This window comes from Argentina anserina, chromosome 7 (genome assembly GCF_933775445.1).
Source record: "Argentina anserina chromosome 7, drPotAnse1.1, whole genome shotgun sequence".
NCBI lineage: Eukaryota > Viridiplantae > Streptophyta > Magnoliopsida > Rosales > Rosaceae > Argentina > Argentina anserina.
Window position 1 is genome coordinate 14,141,263 of NC_065878.1, and position 27,710 is coordinate 14,168,972.

General features: G+C 36.0%; 1 protein-coding gene and 1 long non-coding RNA gene across 4 annotated transcripts in view; one reads left to right on the top strand and one right to left on the bottom strand.

Moving 5' to 3' along the window:
- LOC126803620 (uncharacterized) overlaps nucleotides 1-19,715 on the top strand; it is a 32,931-nt gene extending 13,216 nt beyond the window's left edge. Inside the window, exon 2 of the mRNA XM_050531398.1 lies at nucleotides 19,224-19,715. Coding sequence (XP_050387355.1) covers nucleotides 19,224-19,715 — 492 coding nt within the window. The remainder of the gene's footprint in view (nucleotides 1-19,223) is intronic.
- Nucleotides 19,716-23,489: 3,774 nt separating this feature from the next.
- LOC126802750 (uncharacterized) lies at nucleotides 23,490-26,411 on the bottom strand. Of its 3 annotated transcripts, none has more exons than XR_007673005.1 (8): nucleotides 26,323-26,411; nucleotides 26,039-26,137; nucleotides 25,145-25,360; nucleotides 24,975-25,066; nucleotides 24,787-24,894; nucleotides 24,410-24,673; nucleotides 24,182-24,311; nucleotides 23,490-23,718 (listed from the first exon to the last, which is right to left on the bottom strand). It is a non-coding gene; the product is annotated as an uncharacterized LOC126802750 (long non-coding RNA). The 3 variants fall into 3 exon arrangements; XR_007673006.1 differs by having other exon boundaries at nucleotides 23,490-23,705; nucleotides 24,410-24,685; XR_007673004.1 differs by having other exon boundaries at nucleotides 24,410-24,685.
- Nucleotides 26,412-27,710: the final 1,299 nt, after the last annotated feature.

Consider the following 27,710-nt stretch of genomic DNA (forward strand, 5'->3'; position numbering starts at 1 on the left):
TCCAAACCCAATTGAAATGATGGCGCTGACAGACTACTGATGTCCTTGATCAGCTTAAGCACACAACTATTGTCTCTAACGACAGCCTCGGGGTCAACCTGTTGGACCGCTGGTGCCTCTTCCTCATAAAGATTCTCCACATTGCGGACTCGACCTCCACCTCTATCTCGGCCTCGGCCTCTCGAACAGCCCTTCTCTAAATTCATCACCTTGAAACATTTAAACACTTAGTCAATATATGTATAATCTTGGACTCAAATAAAATAGATCCAACATATATTAACCAAGATATTTAGAGGAAATATGAATCATTGAAGTGTCATCACAACACATCTATTTAGAGGAACAACCTTAAGGTGAGGCTCCTAACACTCTTGCGTACTCAGTGACATATCAATACCGAAGAGCATGTGATGGGGATCCGTTGCAGATGGGCCATCGCTCTTGGATGATATTGATAGATCACCAAATACGCAACCTACGCTCTGATACCAACTATCACAACCTTGAATTACGAATGATAAAAAAATTCGAATTCAAAGCCATGAAAACTCTAAAACAATCTCAAGTATATTAAAATCATCTTATAGTAACAGTGTATCGAAATTAAATTCACATTACGACTCAGTCGACTTGAATAATCCATAACCAGTATATACCTGAAGTATTATAACAAATTGAAATGTAAAATTTACTCAATCCTCACAACAAATAGAAGAAAAAAATCTTTAGCAATCTTCAGAGTAAGCCCTCCAAATCTGCTAATCCCCACATGCAGAACTATCCCCTACACCATCGAATTGGTGCGCCGGAATTGTAAACACAAACCCGGTAAGCTTTTCAGCCCGTATGAGTAAACCAACATTATAACATAGATTGCATACAGATGAAATATAACATATAACATTTAAAGACAAATGTACTAATGAGACACTGGACAGCCCATCTGGTTGCCCAATATTATTTAAAAAATATGTGTACTCATAAAACATTGGGCAACCCATTTGTTACCCAATATCATTAAAAAACATGGGTACTAATGAGACCTAAGTACCTATCTGGTACCCCTCATGCAGTACACCGGCAGACACTGGGTAACCCATCTATCACCCAATATCACTCTAAAACATGGGTACACATGAGCCCAGGCAACCCATCTGTTACCCCTCATGCAGTACACCGGCAGACAGACTAGAGCTCTAACTGATCATAACCGACATCCGGCCAAGGCTTTGTTCAGATTTAATGCCAACAACATCCGAAGACCAGAAAACTTTTTAACAAGACTCGATGTTAAAACGTAACGTTTTTCAACTTAAATTTCCGAAATCGGTTTCGTTTTGCAAGGACATTTATGCGGAGGCATAAAAATGCGATTTTATTCAAATTACCAAGCTTATAATTTACAATAAATGATACGAATTTAATCCCGAAAATTCGGGGTATTACAGACTTAGTGAGCGGGGGTCGATATGCGTGATTTTCTTATTGTGGATCAAAGTTTTATTTTAAGGCCCAGATGAAAGTGCATATCTATGTTGTCATTCCTATACAAAGTGCGTACGGTTTCTTAGTTGGTTGTAGTTTTATATCTTTAATTCTGATTTCGTTGAATTAAAATTATCTTATACAATTAAGGTGATGTGCTTAAAAGAAGTTCTAATTTGATTAGGACTTACATGTGCCAGAAGGAAAAAAAAACTAATTGGAATAGGTTTTTATGTTCTTGGTTATCTGATTAAATTATTTTATTAATACTAATTTTATTGGTATTAATAAAGGAATTTAAAAAGAAGTCATATTGTAATTATGACATTGTTTCCTTATTTATTTGCTCTTGATATTAAATTTTATTAACCTTATGGCAGGTAATTTCAATAGGAAAGGAAAAATCAAACCGATAAAGGAACTTGTCAAAGATTGAAATTGATTGAAGATTCAAGCCGTGGTGATTGATTTTATAGAAAATTACTTAGTGGTACTAAACCATATTTGAATTAACCCAAAATTCATTTTTCATACTTCTTATATAAATTAAGACATAAGCTCAAGCCTAAAGAATAAATATGTAATAACCCGATTTTTCAGGATCAATTTATATGAATTCTTAGAAATTATTAAACTTGGTAAAATTAATAAACCGCATTTTTTTACGCTTCGCGACGTTGTCAAATCGAAAACGGAACCGTCTTCGGAAATCGAAATTGGAGAAACGTTACGTTTCTGCAACGCGGGAGTCGATTTTTACTCTGTCACTCATTTCCGAAAACTTCCTTCACAAACATTATAGGGCTCATCGATATGACTTCGTTGACACTTCAAACGTTCTAATCGGGCGTCGTACATGAAAGTTGTTAGCAACGGAAGTTAGTTTCCGATTTTGGAAAAGGGTATATAAAGAAATTAATATGGGCTAGGGTTTCCATTTTCGGAAACCCTCATTCTCTCTCCTCTCCCCCGCAGCTCTCCTCTCTCTCCCCGATTCTCTTTCTCTCCCCCTCACCTTCACCGACAATCTCCACGACGCCGGCTTCTGTGGCTCTCACCGCCTCACTCAAAAGCTTCGCATGGTCTACCGCAGCAACCCTCAAGCTCGACATGCTTCCATTCGTCGCCGTGAATCCCGCGCGACAACCCGAGCCTCCTGCGATTTCCGCCGCCGTTCAAACTTTCCTTCCGGAAACGCAAGATCTCGGCACTTATCCCTCTCCACCCTCTTACACTGTATGCAAGTGATTGGGACTCGATTAGAGCCGCAGCACATCCTCCCTGAAAAATCGCGCACAGTCGGCGATCTAAGCTTCTCCGGCGCCATTTCGGGGTTCTTAGCTTCTATCTAGGTGAGGGTTCGTTTAATTTGATTATTTAGATGGATTGTATGTGGAATTGTGGAGATTGGTGGAGAATCAGAGGAGGAAGGGAGATTCATACCGCCGCCTAGGGCGGCGCGTGAGGGAGTGTGAGGGGGGTAGAAGGCGGCCCTAGACCGTGGGAAGGTAGAGGGGAAGAAAAGGAGGTGTTTTGGGCGGCGGTGGCGAGCTACGCGCTAGTTTTGGAATCGGTGTGTTGGCCCCACGCACTACCACTGTTGGCGGCGCGTGAGAACCATGCGCGGCTGTCGGAGGTGGCGTGTGAACCCCACGCGCCGCCACGTGCGTCGGTGCGTGAACAGTTATTTTTCAAACAGTAAATTTTTGTAAAAAGTGATTTTTATACAGTGAATGTAAAAAGTAATTTACGTACAGTAATTGTAAAAATAATTTCTGAACGGTAAATCAGTAATTAGTATTCACTGGATAAGTAATATGTAAACAGTATGTATATGAAAAGTAATACGCAAACAGTACGTACATGAATAGTAATATGTGAACAGTATTTCTGTGAACAGTAATTTCGTACAAACCGGAAATGGCTGAACAGTAAAACATTAGTACTGATTCGGCATTTGAGGTTTTACGTAACGTTTCTAAATCACTTCTTATCCATTCTAGGTGATCGACACAACAAGTAAAGGACTCGCTTGTGGAATTGTGGAAATTCCGCTCAGGAATATAAGGTGAGTAAATCTCACTATGACGAGTCTACCCTTGGTGGTGATTCAGAGTTGCACTTATTTTAAAAGATCGAATCATAATATTTATATAATATAGTGGGTTGTGTATGTGTATAAATGGTAAAATCGATACATATATATGAGTTGCTATATTATGTACTATCATATTTCTATTTCCGAATGAGTTATTGATAGCAATGATATATATTTTATTTGAGCATGAGTGGTTTGATTTTTATACAATAACATGTGAGGAATGTAATGTACATGTTTTTAACTTGATTTATGTTAAAACGTTTTTCTGTCTTCGGACATGTCTTCGGACGTATTGGCATGTCGGAACCTAGCCTTGGCTGGGCGACGGTTACAATTCAGTTAGAGCTCTAGTCTATCTGCCGGTGTTTAGGCATGAAAGGTAACATATGGGTTACCGGCTTATGAGTACCCAAATTTTTGGATATTGGGTAACAGAGGGTTGCCCAATGTCTGGCGGCGTACTGCATGAGGGGTAATTGATGAGTACCTGGGTCTCATGAGTACCCGTATTATAAATGTATTTGGGTAAACATATGGGTTGCCTGATTGCTCATGAGCACTTATATTTTCAAATATTATTGGACAACCAGATGGGTCGTCCAATGACTTATGAGTACATTTATAATTAAATATTTTCAGTATTTTTCTTTTGTATTTATATGCGAGTTATATTGTTGTTTTACTCATACGAGCTTTAAATCTTACCGGATTTGTGTTTACAATCCCGGTACACCTATTCGATGGTGTAGAAGATAGTTCTGCAGATGTGGATTAGCAGAATTGACGAACTACTCTAAAGATTTCGAAGTTTTCTTATTATACTTTGTGGTGTGGATTGAGAGGATTTTACATTTCCATTTGATATAATGCTTGAATTATAAATTGGTTTTGTAATAATCTATTCGACTGAGATGTTTTATGAACTCAGTAATGATACGCTGTGACGATAAGATGATTTCGATTTATTGAGATTGTTTTAGAGTCTTTTTTTTTTCATGGCTTCAATTTCGAGCTTCAATTTCGAGTTTCATACTCGAAATTTCGGAGTCGTGAAAAAATAAAATAAAATTGATTAATTAATTATTGCAAAAATATCCAAAATACTTTTATTTTTGTGAAATTTACCAAATGCCACTTCTAAATCTAACAAATTTCTCTCTCCTTATTTTTTTTGTTTTTTCAGGCAAATATAAGTTTTTCGGCTAAACCACCCGCAATTTGGAGGTGACCCAATATATAAAGTTGTTCTTTATGTCATGGGCTTTCATTTAAGTACCATATTGCATATGTTTTGAGAAATTTTGAAATTTTGACTTTTGCTTTTTTAGTCGACAGTAGCAGTTAGTTTCTTAGTCGACAGTAGCAGCTAGATTTATAGTTGACAGTAGCAGCTTGATTTATAGTCGACAGTAGTAGGTACATTCTAAGTCGACAGTAGCAGTTAGTTTTTATAATCGACAGTAGCAGATAACCTCTCCATTGATAGTAGCAAACACTATGGGTCAAAGAGGGCTAAAAAAGTAAAATATTTTATGACATGTGGCAACTTGCCATTATTTGGTCCTTATTTATAAATTTTGTTCATTATTTGCTTTATCAAATTAAGTAATGAGTTATTTGTAAACTAAATTATTGTCTTGTACTTTTAAGTAGTTTGTTATTGATTTTAGTCATTGATCTCATGAGTTGTATTTTAAGGTAAATTGCATTCATGCTTATCATACGTAATATTGTTGAAATGAGATTTTAAAGTATGTTTTGTTTTGGAAAATATCTAATCTGTTTAAAATTATTTTGTTTTAAAATGGAAAAATATTTTCCCAAATTATAGCAGATTTTTTAATTGATATGTTTTCCTTTTTGTATAAGATATGCTTTTAAGTGAGGGGAAAAAGTTTATTCTTCTAGAAATAGACATTTGAGAAATTGTGAAGGTTAGAGATTTGGAGCTTATAGAATAAGTTGTGATACCTCTGAGTTTATTTTCATCTCCTATCTCTCATATATGATGTAGTGCTCATTGTAATAGAGTTATTCACAAGTTAGCTCCTAATGCCAGTAAAGAGGTCGCGTTAGTACTTCTACTTGTGAAAGCTTTAATCTTAATTGCATCATTTATATTTGGTTGTGTGATTAACCAGAAGTATTGATTCTTATTTGCACTGTTGCACTTGAGAATCAAATGATCTTTGTGGTCAATCAAAATATATGGTTTTTGTTTGAAACATTCATTCATCTCATGTTCATATGTGTGACTCATTGAGATCAGTGACTATCGAAGTTGAAGAGAGACTTGATCGTGTTCAGTATCAAGAGTGAAGAGAATGCGTGTTTAGTCTTTCATAGATCAGATCTAGTATGATTCTATAGTTTAGATTCAATATTGAGCAAGTTAACGTGTAGTGCTAATAAAGAGATCGTGTTAGTACCTCTACTTGTGTATTATGTATCTTCATTGATCATTAGTGGATTTGATGTTGTGTGGACTACGTTAAAAGTTTCGCAATGATTTTTACCTTGAGGAAGGTTTCCACTGTAGTTAATAAATCATATGTCTTAATGTGATTGTGTGATTGTTTTAACATTATCTAATTAAGTTCCTTACCACATTGTTTCATCTAATATTTTCACTTGACCACTCCAGAAATCTCATGGACGAATTTTCAAGGTTTCTTAACCCTAGTTACATTAGAAAAACAGGGGGACATCCTCTAGAGAAGGAAGGGAGGCAAGGAGGTAGAAAGAAAAATGAGAGAAGAGAAGAAGAGAAAAGGAAGAAAATGGAGATTCGGGCAACCATACATCATGAAGATCTCCTACATATCATCAAGTTCTTCTTTCTCCTCCTTTAAATCTTCTCACATGTATTCTTTGATGTTCTTATTCAAGATTATGCGTAACTAAACTCTTTAGTAGTTAGAGGCAGATCAAAGCCCTCGGTACATCTTGATTTTGAACCCCAATTGATTCATATAATTTTTTATGACAATTTCGTTACTAATTGTTCATTAATAATTCTATTGCATCTTTGGATTGACACTTTGATGCATATTTTAGGATTTATTATCTTGAATGTGTACATTACCAACATATTGTTACATATTCTATGAGAGATAACAGTTCTTTGCAGGCATTTGTGTGAAGTGATTCTTTAGTAATTTAAGGTTACCGACATTGACTTTAGATTTTTTTTTGTTACTCAATTATTCTTAGATCTTCCTGATTTCAGTTATTTTGGTTCAGATATCAACATTTCATAGATAAATTAATTGAGAATATAGTTAAGTCGATAACGACATTTCACTTAACATAGCAAGTAAGAGAACATAATATGGTTAATGACCTAACACTATTGGCTTAACTGTGAGTGCATTTTCATCTATAATTATTGACATTATTTTTGGGTGATTGAAATATATCTAGTGGTGGAGGGAAGTTCATATCTATTGTTTATCTCATATTTACATCTATATTCACTTTTTGATATCATGTTTTCAACAGTACTTCTGTTTTATTTATTTTGTTCACCAATCAAATCAACTCCATACACGTTCTTGTATATATGTGAATATTGTAGATAATCTTTTTACTAACGCTCTATCTTCAGAGTACTCTCAATCTCCGGCCTATAACAATAACCTTTACTAACCACTATACTATCATCTACAGGGTTTTATTGATGGCCTTAAAAATGCTCCGTCATATACTATCAAATTGTGCAGTAAGCTTCAATGTGAATTACAATGTACGTAATTATCTGCCTACAGCTAATTCATGCATTGTATCACCATATCCAAGCAACTTTACCTACGTACTATTGGATCTGTACTGCATGCTGATAATTGCCATCCTAAAATAGATAATTGCCAATGAAAGATTGCTTGCTCGAAAGATCCATAATTAAGAATATTAAAACCCCCTATAATTAAACCAATATCAGAAATGCAGATTGGTGAGCTTATTGAAGTCCGGTATGCATGGTATGTTAGGATCTTGATTTGGTTGTTAAGATCAGTACGTAACTTTGAAGTCAATTCACATAGTTGTGAGTTGTGATTCTCCTGGCCACATTTGTATGCTCCTTTCGGACGATTACGCTACGTAGGTCTGATTCTCTACTGAAAAAAATATCCTTCAAAATCACAGTAAATGTACAATAATTTTATTATTGTCTGACCATATATAGCTTCTTATGTAATTACAATGTGGAGGCGGCCATGGGATCATTAAACTTGATTGCAAATTCGCAATTTCAAACAACTAGTTATCGTTTCCATATATATATATATGATTTTTCTTAGCTAAGGAGGTCTGCACCAATGGTTTTGGTGCGGATTATCATTTTTCACCATTTTTCTATTGAATCTCCTCATCTCTACTGTCTAGTATCTAGATAATATTGTGTATATCGTATCTTCAAAATTTCAACCAATTTATTGATCATAAAAACCCTAAAAATCGAAAAATAAATGGACGGACTGAATTATGTCAAACATCAACCGTTCATATTTTTAACAGAAAAACACACTTTGGAGAGCCTTAACAATTACTAAATTTGGTGAAAGTTTGCAGAGATGATCTACACAATATTATTTAGATACTAGACGATGGAGATGAGGAAATTCGATCGAAAAGTGAATATATATATATATATATATATATATATATATATTGAAGTACTGAATTCTAATTAGGATGTGTCAGACACTGATATACATTTTGTGAACAAGCATTCATGATTTATATTTAGAATATCGAACATGATCAATTGTGTAATATATATTCTCAATTTCTCATAATTTGTTATCCAAAAGGCTATGTGTGATCTAAGCTAAACTTGAGCATCTGCGCGCCACTAGAAGAAATGCGTGCGTAACAAGAACGTGTAACATAATAAGTGTGAACGCCACTCCTTAAATGGGGTGATCTCCAGCTTAATCTCTTCCAATTTCGGCCGTCGGACCAGTGATCGGGACCCTAATAAGTCCAGTTGGAAGGCAATCCGGTCCGGTAGCCTCACTACTTAGTCGTGTATTACCATTAACGCTACTCATAGTGGCTTGCCTAAATGACAAATGCTATGTGTTGGCACACATTCCTACATGAAGGAAGAGCCAGACACATTTTTCAATGCACCTATAAATAGGCTGCCTAAACCATTTAATAAATGTAATGTATTCATAAGTCCTTAACTCTCAAACTTATTATATATCAGATTCTAACTTAAGTTTCGGAAGATCAAAGAGGGCGCACCATTAACCCTTTGAGTTTGACTTGTGTAGTGTGCAGGTCTCACTGAGCTGACACATCGGAATACAAACCTACGAGGTTAGGTCCCCCGGATTTAACTCTGTAACAATAAGAGAGACTCCCAAGTTTGGTAATGCTTTTAATCTCATTTTATCTCCTTGAAAAATTTGATTCTGGCTCTCGAGGTTGGTAATTAATGCTTATGATTCTAGCTAGCTATCTGGGATATTCTGATCTTATAGAAATTCGAGGTTTGCAGTGAATTATGAGTATTGGTAATTATGCATTAATTTTCAGTCATGAGTCATGACGCCTTCGCTAATACAGGCTGCTGTCACGAGCTGAGTAGCTTGGTCAACTTCAAAGATTCGAATCAGTATTGGAAAACTTGGTTTTTTTTGCATAGGTTACAGAATAGTCGACCTAGCCTAACCTCACTATCTAGATGCTTGAACTAGCTTAATTACCGGTGTACTTAGTCAAGAAAATTTTCAGCAACTATAAGTGGACAGATTTAGTCTTAATTAGCAGTCGATAGCTTCAGAGCTTATCTTAGCTTGAAGAATAGGCAAAGTTTAAGTACAATTTAATTGGCTGTATGTGATTCTATATATGTATATATATGACAAGGATGCATGCAGTAATATATTATCATGGTGTATGTCATATATCTGGTATCTCTAGCTCTTTGATTATTATTCAATCGGCCGGAACAAAATTTGGGTCGAATATGCAAAATACCAAAATAGAATGCTGAACTTTTGATTGGCATCATATCGTATACTTAGCTATATATATAGACCGATCGGATTTTTTTCATGCATCAAGCAAAGAACTGAGTAGTCAAAATGAAGAGCTTCATTGTAATAACCCGATTTTTTTTTCGGAACAATTTATTGGATTGTTTTAAAATTTATAAAGTTTGTGAAATTCATTAAACGTGTTTGTTTCGCTTTGCGACGTCAGAAATCGAAAACAGAACCGATATCGGAAATGTGAATTAGAAAAACGTTACGTTTCTGCGACGCGAGATTCGACTTTTACTCTGTCATTTGTTTGTGAAAACTTCCTTCACGAAAGTTGTAGAGCTCGTCGTTACGAGTTCGTGGACACGTCACGCATTCTAATCGGACGTCGTACATGAAAGTTATTCATGACGGAAGTTAGTTTCCGATTTTAGAAGTGGGTATAAAAAGAAAATTTTTAAGAGTAGGGTTTCCATTTTCGGAAACCCTTTCTCTCTCACCTCACCCGCCTCCCACTTCCTTCTCTCTCCCCGATTTTTCTCTCTCTCCCTCAGAAAAATTCACGCCGGCGATCTCCTCTCCTGGGCCGTTGTGTCTCTCACCGCCGGGCTCTAGGGCATCGCACGGACCTCCGCAGCATATCCCGAAGTCGAAACGCTGTCCAGCGCCGCCGTGAGCCTTCGCGCTCCAACCCGAGACCGCGATTTCCTTCGCCACTGTCGAGCTCCACCTCCGGCGATCTCCGGTGGTTCTCAAGCCCCAACAAGATATGAGTTTGCTTGTTTGATGGATCGGTGTGTTTGGTTGTCAATTTGGTGGTGTTTTAGTAGTGGATCGGAGGAGGAGGAGGGATGAGGGTACCGCCGCCTTAGGTGGCACGTGTGGGGAAGTGGGGTAGCCTAGAGGCGGTCTGAGACCGTAGGAGGTAGAGGACGAAGAGAGGAAGAGTTTTGGGGCGGATGTGGCGTGCTACGCGCCGGTGTTGGAGTTGGCGAGTTGGTCCCACGCGCTGCCACTGTGAGTGGCGCGTGAGCGCCACGCGCCGCCACATGCGGCGGCGCGTGAACAGTGATTTCGAACAGTAATTTTGTAAAATTTATTTTTACGTGCGGTAAATGTAAAAGTGATTTACATACAGTAAATGTGAATTTATTTTACGTACGGTATTGTAAATATAAATTACGTACAGTAAATGTAAAAGTAATTTCAGAAGGGTAAATCGTAATTATTATTTACTGAGACAGTATTTACCATTGAATAGTATGCATACGTACAGAAAATACGTAAACAGTATGTACTCATACATGAATACGTAATTGATATGTATTGGTACAGTAATACGTGAATAGTAAATACGTGAACAGTAATTTCATAAAAACCAGAAAATTGCTGAACAGTAAAATATTATTACTGTTTCGGCATTTAAGGTTTTACGTAACGATTCTAAATTCACTTCTTATCTTTTCAAGATAATCGATACTTCAAGTAAAGGATTCACATTTGGAATCGTGGAAATTACGCTCAGGATTATAAGGTGATTAAAATCTCACAGTGACGAATCTACCCTTGCGGAGATTCATGATTACGCTTAATTAAAAAGAATGAACTATGATATGTATAAGATATAGTGGATTGTGTATGTGTATAACTGGTAAAATAGGTACATATATACGGTTTGCTATATTATATACTTTCATAAATTCCGTTTGCGAATAAGTTCATTTTGGTGTTGAGATTTATTATTGAGCATGTTGATTAGATTTGTACAATATAATGTGATGATTATTGTACGTGGTTTTAACAAAGAGTTTTTTTAAACGTTTTTGTCTTCGGACGTGTTCTTGTCTTCGGACGTGTTTATGTCTTCAGACGTGTTTTGTCTTCGGACGTGTTTATGTATTCGGACCAAGTTACATTATCTGATGTTGGAGTCCAAAAGTTACATTATCTCAGGATTAATATGACCCGATAAATGTACATTGTCAAAACATCTAAATATTTTTATTTGCCCAAGTTTATTTAGTACAATCCCGAAATATATTAATATTAACTAAAAATTAGTAAATCCGATAATTCCGATATATCCCCGATATATCTTTTTTTCCCTCAACCGATACAACCCCGATAACCGATATTTAGACCATTGCATGTGACCATAGATTGGATGAAAAAGTTAAATTTAACGGTGAGGGTGCAAATCGATAGTTTTTACCAAGTAGAGGAGGCAAATTTTCGCATTAACAAGTTCGGGGTGTAAATTGACAATTTGAGCCAAGTTCAGGATTTATTTTAGCAATTTTTCCTTTTTCAAATGAGTTAATTTAAATAGCTCCCACCTATCTGGCTCCTTACCATGAGTAATATCTTGTGCAGTGTATGTAACAAAATTCAGTAACAAAACTGGTTATCTAAATTAAAGCTATTAATTTCCTTATATCATGTCAATATTTAGGGTCTCCCGAGGGGAATTAAATTCTTAAGTCATCAATAAAATGAAAACGTTACTACAACTCCCTACTGACCAACATTGGAAAAGTAAAAATAAAAAGCCACTACTCACAAAATTTTACAGAGGCGTACTAAACACATAGGGTATCCAACACACAAAATTTGAGATGATTTGGAGCTAATTTGATATCATAGAAATCAAAGATAAATTTGCATTAGGCAGGAAAATTGAAAATTAATCTTACATATTCATGAGCCACATTTGCATATGTTTGAGTCCTTGTTGATTGATTCATCCTTCTCTGAGAGCGATTTTTTTTACTGACCCTCATAATCCTCTGTGTTACAACTAACAACAATTATACCTATTTTCATGCATATCATGTACACATGACGGTTCGAGACCAAAAACAAGTGCTTACCTGATGCTTTTTCTTGTCCATGTAATTAACAAAAATTAACCATTGCTCCAAGTTGACACGATCATCTTTTGGCTTTTGAAACCTACGGTTCGAGTTAATGAATGGTTTATACCATTTTTTGTGCAATTGGGATTTCCAATGTTTTCCACCGTTCATTAAGCTTGCTCAACACTCGTTTCTTGATTTTACCTTCTAAATTCTCAACATATGGATCAGACCAGTCAATTGTCCCCTACAAAAACAATATTTACATGCATTAGTAGAAGAAAATTATTTTATGGTTTGTACGAAAATTGGATGCAAGATTAAACACACTACATGAACACGTTTCCAAGCCTTCTCATGATTGTCACTCTCATGAAATTTCCGGTAGTCAGGTATGCTTATTGGAAAGAGCGTAAAGTCTTTTTCCAAGCAACCTAAAAATCTTAAGAATCTTGCAACCTTCTTTCGTGGACCCTTAGGAAGTCCAAAACGGTTCCACAACAATGGTTCTTCACCCTCAGATGCCCAGTTATTTTGGTTTGGACCTCGATGCTTATTTGTTCCTTCAAGAGGATCAACAGGACCGTGAGTCTCATCTTAGTGATTTCCATTGACGTCTTGTCTCTCTCCTTCATTGTGTTCATTGAACCAGCCACCTACATCTTGCGTCTTACTGTCGTTATACACATTTTCCTCATAACTCATTCCATGTTTATCTTCAATTTCATCAAGGTAACTCCTGTCAAAACGATAGAAATTAAAAGTTAAACAATATAGATCATAAAAACTATGAAAGAGATCGCTAGAGCATCAAAATCTCATGAAGAGAGCAATGAGAGAATGAAACTAGATTGTTAAACCTTCCCCAAATCTATGTTTCGTAGTTCTGACCTCCACTACTTCTATAAAAGTGGTTTTCACATACGTGGTTGTTTTTGTCAAGGAATAAAATATCGGTGATTACGGAAATATCGAAGATCTAAAAAATAGAAATTTCGACATAAATTTCGGGGAAATATCGATCTTGAAAAATAATTGAGAAAATTAATAGGAATTTGAATAAAAACATTGACATTTTGAATGGAATTTTGAGAGATGTTTCTTTGATCAATTATCTACTATATTTCATAAGAAAATATCGTATAACTATTAGTCTATAATGAGTTATAGTAATTTGAGGTGAAACAGTCGTCGAAAATTTTGAAAAATTGACACTTTAACATTTAAACATCAAATTTTTTTATGACTGAAAATCCAAAAAAAGGCTAGGTCATCACACCTTATATATGTGAATATGATACATTGAACATGAAATTGCATGGGTGATTTATAACAACGTAGAGGATCTATGAGATATAAAATTTTAAATTATTAGGACTTTGCACAAATTTTAATTATTAGAACCTTATACCACATATAGAATCTGTTATAAATATTAATTTATGGTTATAGTGAGTTGTATTATAAGTTAACATGATACGGTACATACTTAACCATTGATAATTAACAATAATTTACTTTATTTATTTAATCCATGACCCAATAAGACATGAAAAATAAGATAATGATCATGAAAGGTGTAACTAAGAATATAGTGAAATTGAATTTAATTATATAGAAAAATATATTAAAAGGTATAAAAAATTTAAATTTATTGAAAATATCGGGAAATATAGGAAAATATTGGGACATATCGGGAAATATTGAGGAAATATCGGGAAATATCGGTAGTGAAATTGAATTTAATTATATAGAAAATTATATTAAAAGGTACACAAAATTTAAATTTATTAGAAATATCGGAAAATATCGAAAATTTCGAATGAAATTAATTTGGTATAGCAAAGATATATCCTTATCCAAAAAAAATGAAATTATCGCCGAAATATCGACGATAATTTCGATTTTGAAGTCCTTGGTTTTTATACATATATCATACCAATAACCAATGTCTTTATCTCCATCAATGAGTTTGAAGTAATTTTGGCGCACCATTGGTGGAAAAACAAAGATTTGTCCGGCCCCAATCTCCCAAAATTTCATTGTTTCCCTCTTTATTTTCTACATGTGAATTTAATATCTTTTTTTTTTCTGAGGGAGAGAATTGTGGAATCATATTTGGTAGTCTGAAGACAATTAAATAAGAAGTAGACTCCATGCTGCTTCTTCAACTCCTAAATATTAGGGTAATCAACAACTTTGAATGAAATTAATTTGGTTTAAGTTTAATCCAATCTTTACAACCAAATCTGATCCAATGTTATAGGCAAAAAGATTAAACTGAAAATTTTAATATTCAAAAAATCAAACATCTTCTTTCCCGCACCAGGGTATAATTCAGTGTCAGCCTTTTCTAATAGTCGATAAAATCTTTGTGCATCAGGGGTGGGGCCGTTTGGCAAGCATGGACCTTCAGTATAATTATGTGGTTCTGATGAATCATCTTCACCTTCATACATGCCAAATGCATCATGCAACAGATCGTTCGTATTAGACGAAGGTCCCTCTGTTTGATGTGGTATTGATCCTGGAACATCATGATCAACTACATTCGGTAATTGCTCGCCATGCTCTGCCCAAGTGTTTGCATACTTCGGACACATGCCATCCACCGCAAGATGTTGTTCAATCACAGAAGGCAGTCTATTGTAGAGATTCCGACACTTTTTGCATGGACACTTGATGGTACCTTCAATGGAAGCATGCTGTAAGGCATAATCAAAGAAGGCATTCAAACCTGCTTTGTATTCTTCACTGGTTTTGTCTAAAAATACCCATTCCTTGTCCATATTGTTTGAATAATATATGTAACCAATTGCTAGCTGCTGTGTAGGAAAAATATACAGTAGTTAGTAGATTAACTTCACAAGTAGTATTGATTAATAATAAAGAATGGCAGAACATAGATTATTGCAAATATTTCATATATATGTACCTTTGATTATTGCTATCTCACAACTCAAATTATTGATTTTATTTTTTAATCAATTCATGAACCACGTACACTATATATATACTACCTCAATACCAACAACAGTAGGTAATTAACAATAGGAACTAAACTGTAATGGAGAAGGAAATCGTGGGTAGTTAGAATTGGGTACGGAATGTTAGGGGTGCATAGTTAGCATTTGATATGGATAATAGAGTGTATCTATTAAATATTATACTACACACGGTAGTTAATTGAAGACGGAAATTGTGGGTAGTTAGAATTGGGTACGGAAAGATGGGGGTGCACACTTAGTATTTGATATGGATAGTAAGACTGTACCTATTAATTATCATATTAGATACGAAATCAGAAATTTGTGACTCATAATAATACGTATATACATGTATTTCCTACCTCATATCAAAGACGGAAATCATGGGTTAGTATTGATCACGGAATGTTAGGGTGCACAATTAGCATTAGATATGGATGATAAGATTGTGCCTATTAATTATCTCATTAAATAATACATATAAACCTATGTTATAGAAAAAATTGGGATTGTACTCATATTTCCTATCCATTTAAAATAAACCTTGCCTTCTCCCTACAACTAATTTATTATATTATACTATTAATAATTATTAGTAAACCAATGTTAATTTATTAGATACGTATATATGTAGATATTTTGCATTTATACACATGAACTAATAATAGATAGGGGATTTGAAACTCTATTAATATAAAGAACCATACCTCTAAAAATGGTATTTAGACATCCTTACTCAGTAAACCTCAATTTCACTTTTATAAATACCTAAAATACTATTTAAACCTCCAAAGTTTCCTAAAATGCCCATTTTCTAATTTGATATATCAATCATACTACTATCTATTAATTTCTTTCTTACTCTATTTCAAATTCATTTATTATATACAACTCGAAAAATGCATAATAATCACACAAATTATCTTCTCGTATTAATTCGATCAATATTCCACTCGTTTTCTAAATTCATAATAAATTGGTAAACTATATTTTTCATTCATTGATATTATAACATATATGAAATATTTTAACCTCTAATTAATGAGTTTTGTTCATCAACGTATATGAAATATTCTAACCTCTAATTAATGAGTTTTGTTTTCTCAAATCGAAGTTTATGTGAAATTTTATATAGTTATATAGTTTATACATTAAATCGTCCACATTCAATTTGATGTTTATCAACTACATTAATTTTTTCACTAATGATTTTATATAAAAAAGGTAATCGATTAAATCATTTAATGCAATTTGATATCCCATTTTGGATTGTCGAGCAATAAATATAAAAGATAATTATCTCATTTGTATTTTATAATAAATAAATAAGGAATTATTTTGTATTTTTATTGTTATATGTTTTTGGTAATTTCACATGCATTGACTAAGTCAAAACTATCTAGGAAAAAAAATAGAAGTTCAAGTGTATTTTTGAGAGATATGAATATGAGCTCCTTTATTAATATTCATAGAATAAAAGATACTAAAAGTTTAAACCGGTGTCATTTGCTCCGCTCAAACAATATTGTTAAGAAAAAGATCGAGTATCCAAAAGGGGTGGCTAATACAGACTTTTCTAGAGGTGATATATATATATATATATATATATATATATATATATATATATAGCTTGTTTCTCTTGGTTTTTTTTGTTTGTGTACGTATCTAGTGTTGTATTGTAACATTTTGTTTTTTAAGTGAGGTTCTTGAGCTCTTGCTTAGACAATAGACACTTACACTATGTAATAACCCGAATTTTTAGAAACTAAATGTCGAGTATTTTCAAAGTGTTAAACTTGTGAAATTAATTCATGATGACAATTGGAGGTTTGCGACATTTCGAAACGAAAACGGAAACGTTCTCGGATCGTTTAATTAGAAAACATAACGTTACCGCAATGTATAGATCGACTTTTATTCCGTCGCTCGGTTGTGAAAGCTTCCTTCACGAAAGTCGTAGAGCTCATCGATACGAATTCGTGGACATGTCATGCGTTCGAATCGGACGTCGGACGCGAAAGTTATTAATGTCGGAAGTTCGTTTCCGATTTTGGAAATAGTATAAAAGGAAGGAGAGGAATATGATGTGAGATTATTGTACGTGATTTTTAACATTGAGATTGTTAAAATGTTGATTTGTCTTCGGACGTGATTGGTACAATATGATGTGAGATTATTGTACGTGTTTGGCAAGTCGGAACCTAGCCTTTGGCCGGGCGAAAGTTACGATACAGTTAGAGCTCTAGTCTGTCTACCTTAGTACTGCATGTGAGGTAACGGGTGGTTATCTGCTCATGGGTACTCAGATTGTTTTGGATGTTGGGTAGCGGGTGGCTATCCAACGTCGACGGTGTATTACGAGAGGGGTAACATATGTGTACCAGCGTTCTTGGTACCCGTAATATAAATGCATTTGGGTAACCAGAAGGGTTACTTAATTTCTCATGAGCGTTTTATTTCATATTTCTTTGGGACAACCAGATGGGCCGTCCATTGACTCATGAGTGCATTTATATTTGTTTGATTTGTGGATTTTCGTATATATATTAATATGCGAGTTATATTTTCATTTTACTCATACGAGCTGTAAAGCTTACCGGGTTTGTGTTTACAATCCCGGTGCACCAATTCGATGGTGTAGTGGATAACTCCGCAGGTGTGGATTAGCGGGAATTGACGGACCGCTCAGAGGACTTGAAGTTATTCATCTCCAGCTTGTGGGAGGATTTTGTGTGACTATCTTGTGAGTTTGTTGTGAGGATTACGCAATTCCATTTGTTATAATATTGAATTATAATTTGGGTTGTAATAATCGGTTTAACTGAGTTGTATTTTGAACTCAGAGATGATCCGTTGTGGCATTTTAAATGATTTCGATTCGTTGAAATTGTTTGGTGTTTAACGACTTTAAAATTTTGAGTTTTTAATCTTGAAATTTTAGGGTCGTTACACACTAATTAACCCAGTGTAAGGGCTCACCGCTCACATATCGATCTCAAGTATAATTGAGAGCTAAGCCGTATCAAGGAGCTCGAATATGATTATATCCTAGAAATAAATTTATCAATAGATATGTTTCAATTCGGTAAAAGGATGGGTCATGTTCCCATGTTTCAATTCGGCAATAAAAACTTGAAAGATATTGTCTTAATTGATTGAGTTTCCTTGGCCTGAAAGCTAGGCATGTTCTAGCTTGAGAAAACCCTCCGGTTCATGTAACCACTCTTATCTGCTCGTCTTATCGAGTTGGACTTTTCGTAATTCAACTATTGTGTTACACAAGAACACATACTAGGGTCCAAATTACAACCTCAATTTTTGGTGATAACGAAATATATAACAGCAACGTTCGAATTATTAATTTTGTATATTTGTAAATCTCGAAGGATCTAATTAGTCTTTCCCATTGATTGACTTCTAAAATTGAAACATCCAAGTTCATTTCGCACAAGAATATGCACCGGTACAAAACCAGACATCAAATACAAGTGTTTAAGGATATTTACCTCTGCACATTATCAGCTTCTTCAGTAAGACAAGTTTTAATCGTATCTATTATATCGGAAGAGGGAATCTTGAAGAAACAGTATGGTATACTGATTCTGTAGAGACGAATGTGTCATAATATGAGGCAGTTCATGGTCTCTCTATATATATCTAACTTGGGGTTCAACCTCTTCAAACCAACACAAACGAAGCTTGAGCATTAAAGAGGAAAATGAAGATCCAGATTTGTTCTTCTGTGGCATTTCTCTTTATCATTATCGTTCTTGGTACGAACTTGCAGAGCATTCAGGCTCAAACCTGCAAGCCAAGCGGCGGGATAAGGGGAAAAAAGCCTCCTCCGAAGCAATGCAACAAAGAAAATATGTCCGAGTGCTGCAAAAAGGGCAAGCTCTACCCAACATACGAATGCTCGCCGCATGTGTCCAAGTTTACAAAAGCAACATTGACGCTCAACAGCTTTCAGAAAGGCGGTGACGGCGGCTCACCTTCTGAATGTGACGGTAAATACCATCGGGATAACACCCCGGTGGTGGCATTGTCAACAGGGTGGTTCAACAATAGCAAGAGGTGTTTGCACTACATTACCATCCATGCAAACGGGAGGAGTGTGAAGGCCATGGTGGTTGATGAGTGTGATTCCACTATGGGGTGTGATGGTGAACATGATTATCAGCCTCCATGCCGTAACAATATTGTTGATGCCTCTAAAGCTGTCTGGAAGGCCTTGGGAGTGAAAAAAAGTGACTGGGGTGAAATGGAAGTGCACTGGTCTGACGTCTGATCTTTTGAGTAGTGCCTAGCTTCTCACTTCATGAATTATCAATAAGGAGTGAATTGGTTACGTACTTCTGTAATTCTGAATAAGGTTACTTACTCTTAACACTAAATAAGACCCGATGAGCTAGAATAATTGGCTGATTTGGCTCAGTTGTCGATGCATGGATAACCAAAATAAAAGGCGCTAGTTGAAAATGTTCAATGACATTGTTGGACTGTCCTGCGCGCCTAATTTGAGGCTATATATGCCTACTATGTATCAATGTATGTGTTTTATGAAATTAATGAGAAAAAGGGAATTTCAGTAAGGCCCTAATTAAAAGGAGTTCGGCTAGCTCGTATATAAAGCCAATATATATATTGTAATAACCCGATTTTTCGGAACGATTATTGGATTATTTTAAATTTAAAAAGTTTGTGAAATTCAATAAACGTGTTTGTGTCGCCTTGCGACATCGGAAATCGAAAACGGAAACGTTATCGGAACGTTTATTTGTAAATCGAAAACGGAAATATATATTGTAAAGCTCGTCGATACGAGTTCGTAGACACGTCACGCATTTGAATCGGACGTTGGACGTGAAAGTTATTAACGTCGGAAGTTAGTTTCCGATTTTGGAAACGGGTATAAAAGGGTAATTAATGGAGCTAAGGTTTCTATTTCTGGAAACCCTCACCCCACGCTTCCCTTCTCTCCTTTGTCTCTTCTCTCTCTTCCTCCCCGAGCTCTCCCTCCCTCCCTCACTCCCTCGTCGGCGACCTCACCTCATCGGCTGCTGTGAGTCTCACCGCCCATCCCAAAGGCGTCGCTCGACCTCTTGCAGCCACCCCTGAACGCGACACGCCGCGGTGCACCTCGCCGAAGCTCCTTTGAGGATACCGAGCTCCTTCAACTCGCCACCGCTCGACCCACCATCTCCGGCGACGCAAGGGCACGGAGGAGATCCTCTCGACGCCGATCCTCGCCCTTGGTGCCCTCTGCCATCGAATTAGGGGCCAAACCGCATCGATTCAAGTCCTCCCCGAGGAATCGAACACCACCGGCGATCCGAGCTCTTCCGGTGCCAAATCGGAGTTCTTAGCTTCAATTAAGGTATGATTTGATGTAATTGATGGATTGAGTGTGATTGTTGTTGGATTTTGGCTTGATTGGAGGAAGATCGGACGTGGAGGAGGAGGGGAGGTTACCGCCGCCCTAGGCGGCGCGTGTGGGTGCGTGGAAGAGGTAGGAGACGGCGTGAGGCCGTGGGAAGAAAGAGGGGAGAAAATGGAGGAGAAATGGGGCGGCGGTGGCGTGCTACGTGCAGGTCTTACGCTCGGTGCGTGGGCCCCACGCGCTGCCACAGTGAGTGGCGCGTTCGCCGGAGGTGGCGCGTGAACCCCACGCGCCGCCATGTGCGGCAGCGCGTGAATAGTGTTTTCGGGAACAGTAATTTGTAAATTTATTTTTACGTACGGTGAATGTTAAAAGTAATTTACGTATAGTAAATGTAAATTTTATGTACATTCGGTAAATGTAAAAGTAATTTCATAAAGGTAAATCGGTAATTATTATGTACTGAGACAGTATTTACGATTGAATACTATGCATACGTATATAAATACGTAAACAGTATGTACTCGTACATGAATACGTAATTGATGTGTATTTGTACAGTAATACGTGAATAGTAAATACGTGAATAGTAATTTCGTAAAACCAGAAATTGCTGAACAGTAACATATTATTATTTTTCGGCATTTAAGGTTTACGTAACGATTCTAAATTCTTTTCTGATCTTTTCAAGGTGATCGATAATTGAAGTAAAATAATTACTTTCGGAATCGTGGAATTACGTTCGAGATTATAAAATGAGTAAAATCTCACATTTACAAATCTACTCTTGAGGAGATTCAAGATTATGCATAATGTTAAAGAATGAAATATGACATGTATATGATATAGTGGAATATATATTTGTATAAATGGTAAATATGTACATATATATAGTTTGCTATATTATATACTGTCAGGATTTCGTTGCGAATAAGATCATTTTGATGATGAGATATATATATTGAGCTTTTGATTTGATTGTACAATATAACGTGATGCTTATTGTACGTGGTTTTAACATTGAGTTTTGTTAAAACGTGTTTTGTCTTCGGACGTGTTTTGTCTACGGACGTGTTTATGTCTTCGGACGTGTTTTGTCTTCGAACGTGTTTGTCTTCGGACGTATTTTGTCTTCGGACGTGTTTATGTCTTCACACCAGTCTTCAGACGTGTTGGCATGTCGGAACCTAGCTTTTGGCCGGGCGAAAGTTATGATACAGTTAGAGCTCTAGTCTGTCTGTCGGGGTACTACATATGAGTTATCGGCTTATGAGTACCCATATATTTTGATATTGAATGACAGATGGTTGTCCAATGTCGGCGGCGTACTACATGAGGGGTAACAAAGGGGTACCAGCGCTCATGAGTACCCGTATTTTAAATGCATTTGGGTAAACAGAAGGGTTGCCCAATTCTCATGAGTACATATATTTTCACATTATTAGACAACCAGATGGGCCATCTAATGAGTCATGAGTGCATTTATATTTGTTGAATTGTGGATTTTCGTATATATTGATATGCGAGTTATATTGTTGTTTTACTCATACGAGCTGCAAAGTTTACCGGGTTTGTGTTTACAATCCCGGTGCACCTATTCGATGGTGTAGGGGATAACTCCGCATGTGTGGATTAGCGGAAATCGACGGACCGCTCAGAGAACTTGGAGTTATTTATTTCCATCTTGTGGTGAGGACTTTGTGTGGATTTCTTTGTGAGGATTTTGTGAGAATTATACATTTTCATTTGTTATAATGTTGAATTATAAATTTTGGTTTGTAATAATTGGTTTAATTGAGTTGTATTTTGAATTCAGAGATTATCTGCTGTGACATTTAAATGATTTCGATACATTGAGATTGTTTTAGTATTTTTCATGATTTCGAAATTTGAGTTTCATACTCGAAATTTTGGGATCGTGACATATATCATACATCCCAGTACGTACAGAAGACTTTGATATTTCTGAAACTACTGCAAATCTAGAAAATTTAAACCCCAATTAATCAGAAGGACACCCGAAGAGCTCCATCATCACTAGGCAGGTCCTTCTGGAGCTCACTCTACTCCATGTCTTCGTTGGACGATTCTTCGGTCCCGGTACGGACGTACGGTGTTGTTGTGCTTTCTGGCGTATCTGGGCGTAGTTATGTACCTCTGGTTACCTCAGAAGCTTAGGATCCATCCCTTTGGTGGAAGTGTGGCGATGCCTCTGGTGCTTCATGAAGCCATCCCTGTGGGATCACTACAAGAAAACTTGTTTTTTTATGACACACAATGTGTGTTGTTAAAGACATATCCTGTGTGTCGTAAAAGACCATGTCGTAAAGATAATTTTATCTTGCGACACATAATTCGTGTGTTGCAAAAGACATTTTTGTGTGCCGTAAAAGACATTTTAGTGTGTCGTAGAAGATCATTTTGTATGTCATAAAAGACCTTTTTAAAGTTTCAATTGTGTCATAATAGATCATTTTGCATGTCGTAAAAGACATTATTGCAATTCCAATTGTGTGTCATGAAAGACATTTTTGAATGTCGTAAAAAACATTTTTGCAATTTCAATTGTGTCGGAAAACACACTAGTGCTTGTCGTAAAAAACAATTTTGCAATTTCAATTGTGCCGTAAAAGACACTATTCCAAGTCGTAAAAAGATATCTTCATTCACTTTTCAGTTTTCAATACGATACTCACTCGAGATTAACTTGGAAAGTCAATTGTAAACAAAAATCATCCAATTGAATAGAATGTTGCAAGGAGATTAAGAATTGATAGAATACTATACAAATCCAAGCAAAGTTTTAATAGAGACCAAGTTATGTTTCAGATTTTAACAAAACTGTTGAAAATCAATAGCAGACCAAAGTTAATCCTATCAAGATCAATACTCCATCATCTGCCTTCATCCTCTGCAATAACAAAACAAGATTGTTCAGTAGCAGTCAATAGCATGTATATAAAATGCTATTGAGGATTTAAGTGAGGATTTTACTGTGTCTCATTGCTAGATTAATCACCTCTAAGCCTTTGAAATGCATCCTAACACAAATATCTATTTCCATTACCAAACCCACTGGATGTAGTGAGTTCATCAGTTCACGTATGTAATATACCCATGTCAATCAACTACTAAAGGTCTAAAGCTCCACAACTACAGTGGTGAGGCTCTTCTGATCAACTTTGTAAAACATATGTATAGGAGAACTATTGTGATCGAAAAAATGATTAGGAGTATGGTAGATTAATCACCTATAGTAGTTTCTGGCCAAAGACCACCAGAAATTATATCAAACAATTAAATAAGCCAAAGACCACCAGAAATTAAAGTAGGGAAAACACACACAAAGGAAATGTCACACCCAAATCACTAACCTGCATCCCTCTTTTGACTCTTTCTAGGCCTACTAGGTTCCTTACTGCCACCATCTTTGGTTGAGTTCCTATTTGCTTTACGCTTATCCTTTGCAATCCAACTAGTAGACCGTACCTCACTTGTGTGTTCCTAAATAATAGCAAAAAAGACAATGATAAATTGACCAATTATTTGAGCTAAATAGCAACAACAACACTAAAAAAAGTATGTTGATGCTTAAGGCTTACATTAACATTGCCTCCAATCGCTATCTGAGCAAGAAGTTCTCTAATCAATTGTGACAATTGTTGCACCTATTGTGTTTGAGAAGCAAGAGCGTTTTCTAACAGAGTGACTTATTAGCAATATGTGTTTGACCATCCACTTTTGAAGGAAGTGCACCAAACCCGAGCCCTCAAACTCTTCCTCGCGGGTCAGGACTAAGCGCCTTTGCAACAGCATAAGTTCTTATAGAATATGGTTATGTCATCTCTTCTTCCTCCTCCCTGTATCTTCTTACTAGTCTCAGTACATAACTCAAGATATAAATTTCATATAAAACTAACTCAATAATGAATGAAATGACCAAATATGAATGAGTACATATTCAGGATTTAGTTCTTACCACTATTTCTGGATCCTCAACTTGTTTGTCTGCTTTGTTCTTCACTTCATATGCCTCCAGCCAAACATCAGACCTTGTAATTGCATCTGGATTCTCACTTCGTTGCTTCTATAAAATGACATATACATATCAGCTTTCTTGTAATATTAAGACATCAAATTGTAACCATATATAGTTTTGAATTGTACCAGTCTTCTTCAATACATGCGAAACGTTTTCTACTTGTTCTATGCATCAAGCTCCTTTCCTACCGCATCAATCTGAACCTTTCGCAACTTGTCTATTCAAAAACCATAGTGACAACATTATTGTCTTTACAAAGAGGAAACATTACGTGGTTTGCATGTAATGAACTTACCATATATTCTTCTGTGGTTCTGGATTTGACAAACTTCAACCACGCTTCCATTGAATCTATATTATCAGGTTTGAGTATAGCAGCATCACGTGGTAAGCCTACTAATTCAGCTTTGTCCCTCACTTCTTTCATAATCTTTGATTTGTAATTTTTCCAAAGCTTAATCATTTTACGCCACACATTTTGTTTGCATGCTTCTGGAACAACATATTTTTGCTACAAAGCACAATTGAGCTAATGTCAATTTTAGCGTCTCTGATGGAATTTGACTATACATACAAAATGTGGAATCAATATTGGTATTGCTTTTCAATTCAATCATGCATAATGTACTGCTTATATAAAAGCAGTTCATAAGTGTATTCATCAGTGAGAGATGAATACTGATATCAAAGTGCCATACTGATATCAATACTTTTAGATATTTATATTTTCATGATTAGGATAATGACTTCATTAGGTACAGATTAGGATAATTACTTCATCTAGTTACAGATCACCATTTCTGCAACTATGAACTAGATCTCAAATCTATCCATAGATTGAAAATCAAATTGAAATTGAAAATCAAATTTAATGTAGATCATTGATATAATATTTCATACAAGTTCATTCCATTAGTAATTAACACCATAAAACCAAATCTATATCTAACAACATATAAATTGTTATACAAGTTCATTTCCTTGTTATGCTCATATCTAACTCCATTATGTTCCGAACCAAATAGAACCTCCACCATCGCACGTAACTCACACTAAAACCAAAATCAAACTCGAATTTAGACAACCCATAGACAACCCATTAAAATTCATCCATATATTGAAAATCAAATTGAAATTGAGAGAGAAAGAGAGAGAGAGAGAGAGAGAGAGAGAGAGAGAGAGAGAGGACAAGAATGCGAAGACGAGTTCCGACGATGAAAATCACCGTCACAAGACGATTCCGACGCGTTTCGAATTCAAATTCTACTTCAGAAAATGCATTTCCGACCTGTAAACCAAATCAAAGAAGAAAAATCAAATCAAAACTAAAACAAGAAGTTCAGAAACAAACAAACACTCTATCTATCCACCGAAATTGATTCAACCACAGCTTTTCGAGCTCAAAATTAGAGATGGAATTGAAACAACTAGAAAGAGAATTATAGATTGTGTAGTAATAGAACAAATCCATACCTTCGAAGATTGTGTGGGAGAGAATTTGAAGACGAAGAAGGAGAGAAAAGATTGTGGGAGAGAAGTTTACATTGTTAAGCTAGCCAGTGTGGGACTATGTGGGTTGTTAGAACTCAATTTTACTTTTATCCCCTTTTTTTTTAGAAAAGAATTCAACATTTTAAAAATTATGACATACATTTTATGCAAGTCGCAAAAAACCTAACTTATTTACAACACATATTTTTGTGCACGTCGTTAATGTAAACTAAACTTACGACACACATAAATTGTATATCGTAAATGACTCATACATGCGCACTTTAACGACACATTTTTAAATATATGTCGTAAATGTTATATTTTACGATACACATTTTATGTGAGTCGTGAATGACTATCTTAGCGTGTGTTGTAAAATGTGTGTCGTAAAAAACAAATTTTCTTATAGTGGATTTGCGGGACAAGCTAGTTGTGAGCTGACTGAGCTTTGTGCCTCTTTGACTTGGCCATACATGTCGAAAAGAGAGTGTGCTTCGACGTGCGCTAGCTAGGGTTCTTCCTCTTCTATTTTAAAGAAAATATTTCACTATCGGTACCCAAACTATTGTAGCAAGGTCAATGTAGTACCCAAACTCAGAGTTGTACCAATGTAGTACCAAAACTTGTAATTCGCTATCAACGAAAGGTCTGAGCCCAATTTATGTTACGACTATGTTATCTCGATCACGTGACCACACAAAAATTTCAACATTGGTACCCAAACTCTTATGGCAAGTTCAATGTAGTACCTAAACTCTGAGTTGTACCAATGTAGTACCCAAACTCGTTTTTCTCTATCAACGAGGGGTCTGAAGCCAATTTATGTCACAACTTCATCTTCTAGGCCACGTGTAGTAATTTTTTTGTCATTTCTCCCTTTCTTCTCCTTCTCTTTCACTCTCACTCCTTCCACACTTTATTTATGAGATCAGATCTTCGAGGCAAAGTAACACTACGGGTTGTGTTTCTTCCAATCTCTTCAACCACGACGACAACTTCTCTCAGCTCGGCAGCTCCACCTTGAGCCACCACATCATCTCCCTTACCTCCTCTACGTACGACCTTCTCTCCCTCCACCTACGACATTCGAGGCGTGTAAAGTGGTGCGGTCGGTAGTCGAGAATCTCAGAGTGAAAGTCTGCGAGCGTGAGATGTTGATGGATCGGGGGTTCCAAGTAGAGGTGGAGGAGCTCAAAGATGGTGTTGGTTGTGAAGGAGGAGGCGATGGGGATGAGAGGAGGTAGAGCTCCTCGATGTCGCTCTGTAGTGGTGAGGTGTCCAGAGTGTAATGAGAATGGGTTGGTGATTTCCCAATTTGTAAGTTGATTATGAATTCTAGATATTTACTGTAAGAGTTTCTTATTTAG